The sequence below is a fragment of the Sminthopsis crassicaudata genome, chromosome 6 (genome assembly GCF_048593235.1).
Source record: "Sminthopsis crassicaudata isolate SCR6 chromosome 6, ASM4859323v1, whole genome shotgun sequence".
NCBI classification, from domain to species: Eukaryota; Metazoa; Chordata; class Mammalia; order Dasyuromorphia; family Dasyuridae; genus Sminthopsis; species Sminthopsis crassicaudata.
In genome coordinates, this window is record NC_133622.1 from 246,196,999 (window position 1) to 246,203,699 (window position 6,701).

Sequence of the window (6,701 nt, forward strand, 5' to 3'; positions counted from 1 at the left end):
AGATAGTCTTTTTTTAATTATCTTTATATAATGGGTAATTTCCTCTGGTCATTTTGCAGGACTAAGTATTTAAAACTGGGTTCCAGAACAATTGAACCTCTCTTAACCTCCTTATTTCTTTTCCCAGCTTAGTTTTCAGTTAGTTATGGCCTTACATCATTACATACATTACAATAATGTAATTTTGCTTTTATTCAGGTTTAATGGGACAGAATAGCTTTGAAGTTTCATCTAAATAAGTATTTTAATTCTTCCTTCTTTTGAACACTTTTCTGTTCCCTGACACTTAAACTTTCATTTGTTTTTAGTCAAATTACAGCATATCAGCAGGGATGAGCAACTTCTCAATCATCACAGAATTCTTCCTCACGGAGTTTTCCAGCACACGTGAGCTGCAGGTCTTACATGGTGCACTGTTCCTGCTGATTTACCTGGCAGCCCTTCTGGGGAACCTTCTCACCTGTGCTGCAATTATCACTGACCCACACCTTCACTGTCCTATGTATTTTTTCCTGAGTAACTTATCCCTTGTGGATATCGGCAACATCTCCGTCACACTTCCTAAATTTATTGTGAATTCCTTGTGTGGCATTCAGTCCCTCTCCCTCCTGGGATGTGCTGCCCAGATGTTCTTCTTTATCCTTTTTGCAGCCACAGAGTTTGCTTTACTGGTGGCCATGTCCTATGACCGCTTTGTGGCCATCTGTCAGCCCCTCCACTATGGCATCATCATGACCCCAGCACGTTGTCTCTGGGCAGCAGCTGTCTCATGGATCAGTGGGCTTCTTTATTCAGCTGTACTCACAGGGAACATGTTCCGGCTGCCCTTCTCAGGATCCAATGTGATCCACCAGTTTTTCTGTGACATCCCTCATGTCTTGAAAGTCTCAGCCTCTGATGTGTTTAAGACTGAGTTTGTGTTAATTGTATCAAGTTCATATCTTTTCTTATTCTGTTTTGCCTTTTTAATTGCATCCTATGCCCGTATCTTCTCCAGTGTGCTCAAGATTCCTTCTGTGGAAGGACGCTACAAGGCCATTTCAAACTGTTTTCCTCAGTTGATAATCCTCATGTTATTTCTCTCTTCTTCAATGATGGCAGTTTTCAGGGACACATCAGACACATCACCTATCCAAAACCTTTTAATTGCAATAGCCTATACCACACTGCCTCCCCTGTTGAACCCTTTCATCTATAGCCTGAGGAACCAGAAGGTCTCAGCTGCCATGGGCAAGATGATCAAGAGGATATTTTTTCAGAGAAAAAAATGTTAATCCACGAAAACTTAAATATACTGAAGAATGTACATTTGGACTATCAAATGTGTAAGGTAACACATGAGGTAGCCTAAAACAGAGAGAAACGGCACCAAAAATAATAATACCCAAGAAAACAGCCTCTTAGATGAAATGCTACATGGAATGGAGTTAATCAATTACTTATTTTTCTTTATAATAAATCCAACTGTAAGTGGCTATTTTCTATAGTGGAATTATCATGACACCTGCCCATTGTCTTTAGGAACCTGTGCCATCAAAAGAGTAGATGGAACATTCATTGTTCTCCTGGGCAATGGTAGATAAGCTTAACCAAAAGTAGCTATCAGTCATGTTGTTCCCTCCCCTTTAACACATTTCTTGCCTTCTCGTTGTCATACTTTTGTTTCTACCCATATTTATGATGGTCATGTCTTCTTCCTTCTTTGCATATTGAAGATCTATTCATTCTTCCACAATATAATCTAATCTATACAAATACACACACATATATATTCACATACACATGTATATGCATATATTTATACACACACATTCAAATAAGTATATATTAATTCCCTGGGAAATAAAAATCTTTTTTTCTCAATCCAATTATGAAATGTGTAGGGAGAGAGATTGGTGACTTGATGACCACTATAATTCCTTCATCTCTTGTTTGATGTCATGATTTTCCATGATATTTTTCCTCATCCCTCAAGCTGCAAGTTATCTTTCATTACCCTTCATTTTATACATTATTTATCATTTTTACTTTTGCATTTTATTTTATTTTACATCTAAAACCACAAGTATCTTTTCTCTCCTGGTGGATTTTCTGCTCCCTTTCCAATAATATACACTTAAGTCAATTGGTACAAATAATGACTCTCTTGTGGTGATTATGTGTATTTCAATCAGCACAATGTGAAGTTGCAATTATACAAATATACAAATTGGTTCTAGTCCAAGGAAAATATTTGATTTGAATTTAAAAAATTCAACCACCTTAAGGGGTTCCTTATTTGTACTAATTAAGCCCTAGCCAAACTCTTGACAGCAAAGATTGTTGCATTTTTGCTTTTATATCCTTAGCACCTGACAGTTTTAACAGTTAGTAGTTTAGCAGTTTAGTAGTTGCTTCATAAATTATTGTGTATCAATTTTGATCTTTTTGAGAACTGAAGCCTTCTTTTCTTTAACTTTAAATTTACCTACCATCTAGTGCAACATCTCTTTATTAGGAGGGGATTTATGAAAATTTATTTCATTGATTGCTGGAGAGAGAACGAGAGAGCGAGACAGAGACAGAGAGACACAGAGAGAAAGAGACAGAGACAGAAAGAGAGAGAGGCAAAGAGAGAGACAGAAAGAGAGACAGAGAGGGAGAAAGACAGAAATAGAGACAGAGAAAAAAAGGCAGAGATAGACAGACAGAGAAATTGTAATATGAATGGACTGATATATGGATTTACAGATTAATGGATGGACCTATAGGGAAATAGCATTTATGAAGTGCTCATTTATTGCTTTTTTTTAGAACTAGATTTATAATGAAAGGACAAAATATAAAATTGAGGTCAGTTGTATATACCCAGAACAATGTGGATTTGGGAGCCATTATACTGGGACATAATATGATGGTTGTGGTCTAAAAGGCAAGGAATTGTTTCAACGGTTAAGGCTGATGACAGATGAGTAAACTGAGGAAAATAGGAAAGAGTAGACAGCAAATTTAGAGAAGATCATGCCCTAGTATCTATCTTCTCTTCCAGGAGAAAGGAAAGACCTAAGAAGGATTAGTTTCTGTCCTCTCTAGCAGGGAAGAGGGAGCAAGAAAGGATCAAGAACCAACTGGTTGTGCCCATTTAATCACCACCATTTCTTTAGCCCTTTATTACTCAATGGATTTTCAATTTTTTGCTATTAAAAAGATTCTAGAATTGACTAACATGAAATAATAGGATGCTTGGTAAATAGTAGTATGAAAATATTCTATACCTTGACAAATACAAAGAAAATCATTTACAAGACTTTTTAAATGCTGAGATTGTTATTGTTCAGGTGTTTACATCTACTATGGTTGGACTATTTCACAACTCAACCAATGGTTCATCGGTGTCACTATTTTTCCACTTTCATTCCAGCATTTGTTATTTTGCTTTTCTATCATGCTAGTCATGTCTAGTTTATCATGCTGGTAAACATGAACAGAAGCTCAAAATTTGGAGTTTTAAGTTGCTTTTTTTAAATCAATAGTTATGTAGAATTTTTTTTTGTAAAACAATATCAATAAATGATTGAACAACAACAATTAAGTTTAATGTGTCATTTTATAAAGTAATTAAACAATTCACCATTTTCTTCTTAAAAATATTTCACTCACTTGGAGTTATAATTAAATTGGTTGAGTTGTGAACTGGTCCAACCGTAGTAGAAAACAAGTTGGAGCTCTGCTCAAGGGTTTATACAACCACATGACCACTTCTAGAGCTATTTAACAAAGAAGACAAAGAAAAAGTAAAGGACTAAAATGTCCAAAATATTTATAACAGCTCTCTTGCAATGGTAAAGAATTAGAAATTGATAGAATGCCCATTATTTGAGGATTGGATGGACATGGACAAGTTATTGTATGTAATTATGATGGAATGCTACTGTGCTGTAAGAAATGATTAAGAGCATGTTTCAGAGAAAAAAAGAAAAAAAGACATCAACTAATGCAAAAAAGTGGAGGGAAATTTAAAATAAGTGCTATTTATTTTTAACATTAAAAAATTAAGTTCCCAATTCTATAGTGGTTACTTAGAAAGCAAACAATGTGATATCAGTTATACTTGTGAAATCATGTAAGATGTATATCAGTTAGCTTCTAGAATTCATTTATTGTCTCTTTGGAGGCAGATAATATCTTTCATCAGGCATCTTTGTAATTTTCTTGTATTTATGAAAGTAGCTCAGTTTTCCAATGTTGGTTATCATTACAATATTAATTATATTTTGTACAATCATATTCTGGTTCTACTCACTTCACTTTCCAGTGGTTCATATATGTCTTTCCATGTTTTTTTCTGAAAGCATTCCCTTCACCATTTATCATAACATAATAGTTCTCCATTACAGCTATATGACACAGTTCATATAGTCATTTCTCAATTGATGGAAATCCCCCAAATTTCCAATTGTTTGACATGACATAAAGTGTTCTGTAAATATTTTTATATTTAAGTCTTTCTCATTTTCTCTGATCAATTTGGAGTAAAGACCTCAAAATGATGAATTTTAAATAGTAAAAAAATTAAAGTTAATTGCATATTAACCATTTAAAAAGCAACTTATCATACCCAGATAAAGAATGGATTGTGTCTAAATACAGACAGAAGCATACTTTATTTTTACTTTTTTTTCTTGAAGGTTTATTTTTTTCCAGAGGAGAAATCTTTGTTGTTGTTGTTGTTGTTGTTTTGCAACACGACTTTTATGGAAATGTTTTACACAAATTTCACATGGGCCTTATCAATGGAGTGGGTGTAGGGAAGAAGGGGAGAATCTGGAACCCAAAATTTTAAAATCAAATGTGCAAAGTTGTTTACTTGTAACTGGGAAAAATAAAAACATTTTAAAATATTAAAAAACAATTCATTGTGAAATCATATTATCCTGTGAGATTGAATAAACCATAACATTCACATTTTATTATTAGCACTTCTTTCTCTGATTAAACCCCCTGACTGGAAGGCAGAGCCATGACATCTAAAGCCTTCATTTAGTGGGGGAGACCAACACAGTATTCTCATTTACAATAAGATGCTGTTTTCATATTTCTCACTCATCCTTTTGTGCTAGGTACTGTCTACCTTTCTTCCTCCTCTCATTTTCTTTATACTTAACAGAATGCCTGATATATAGTAGGCATTCAATAAATGTTTATTGACTACTGACTAAGATCCTCATGGACTGAGAGAGTCCTAATAATCTATATTTTATGGTTGATACATATTTCCTCAAGAATATTTTACTTTTCCAAATACATAGAAAGAAAGTTTTCAATATTTGTGTTGGATTTTGTGCTCCAAATTATTTTCCTTTCTCTCTTATCTTTGTTTCCCTCAAGATGGCAAGCAATCTGATATATATTAATCATATAAAATCCTTTTATACATATTTCCATATTTATCATGTTATAAAAGAAAAATCAGAAAGGGAAGGGAGAAAACCATAAGAAAGAAAAAGCAAAGAACAACAATCTATGTTTCGATCCACATTCAGTATTTTTAGCTTTCCCACTGGATGTAGATGGCATTTTCTATTCCAAGTTGTAGAGTGCCAGAACTTTGGAGAAGTGTATTTGAAACAAGGTGTTAACTCAGTGGAATTGATGAGATAATGATTCTCTAGTTCACATATATGCAGTATGGTATAATGATATAATCACTTTAGTTTGATATAATGATATGATCACTCTAGTTTGATATAGTGTTATAATTACTCTAGATTGGCTTATATTCTGTATACAGAAATTATGTAATTATTATAGGGGATTTAAGGGTTGAAAGAACTGCGGATAAAGTCAGACTCAGACTGAGACTGGTCAAGACTGGCAGACTCAGACTGCTGGAGAAGACTGGGTCAGACAATGATAGATACAGACTGTGAAGGAGACAATAAAAACTTTGGACTCTATTTTTGTCCATTCTCATGGTGTCTATCCTGCTGAAAACCAAGGCTCTTCCAGAGGACCTCCAGAAAGTTAGCATTACATACACCAAGTCTATTGGAATTGTCTTGGAGAAGAGCTAAATTTAACATGATCATCATACAATATTGCTAATAATTGTGTACAATGTTCTCCTGGTTCTTCTCACTTCACTTAGCATCACTACATATAAATAAGTCTTTCCAGGTTTTTCTGAAATTGGCCTGCTCTTCATTTCTTATAGAAAATAATATTTCATTAATGAAAAAATGTAAATGAAGCTGTACCAGCCCATAACCTATATTATAAATCAGTGGTCATCAAAACTATTTAGTACTGGCTAAGAAATAGAGTAGTGGATCAATGGAAGAGCTTCACTTCATAAACCACAATATTCAGTGACTACAGTAATCTAGTGTTTGATATACCCAGACACCAGCTTCTGGGTTAAGAACTCACTATTTAACAAAAATTGCTGGCAAAATTTTAAAATAATATGGCAGAAACTTGGCATTGACCCACATGTAACACCCTACACCAAGAAAAGGCCAAAATCAGTTCATAATTTAGATAATAAAGAGTCAAGCAAATTAGAAAAACAAAGGATGGTCTCTCTCTCAGATATGTGAAGAAGGAAGAAATTTGTGGCCAAAGAACTAGAGTACATTATGGAATTCAAAATGGATAATTTTGATTATGTTAAGTTAAAAAGTTTTTGTACAAATAAAACCAATGCAGACAAGTTTAGAAGG

General features: G+C 34.0%; 1 protein-coding gene across 1 annotated transcript; it reads left to right on the plus strand.

Moving 5' to 3' along the window:
* The first annotated feature begins 332 nt into the window (after positions 1–332).
* LOC141547572 (olfactory receptor 14I1-like) lies at positions 333–1,274 on the plus strand. The gene has a single exon (XM_074275959.1). The coding sequence runs from the start codon at positions 333–335 to the stop codon at positions 1,272–1,274; it is 942 nt and encodes a 313-aa protein (XP_074132060.1).
* The last annotated feature ends 5,427 nt before the right edge of the window (positions 1,275–6,701 follow it).

What these genes read in the sequence shown, in the direction of transcription:
- LOC141547572 (XM_074275959.1), top strand. Translation starts at nt 333, where the DNA reads ATGAGCAACTTCTCAATCATCACAGAATTCTTCCTCACGGAGTTTTCC.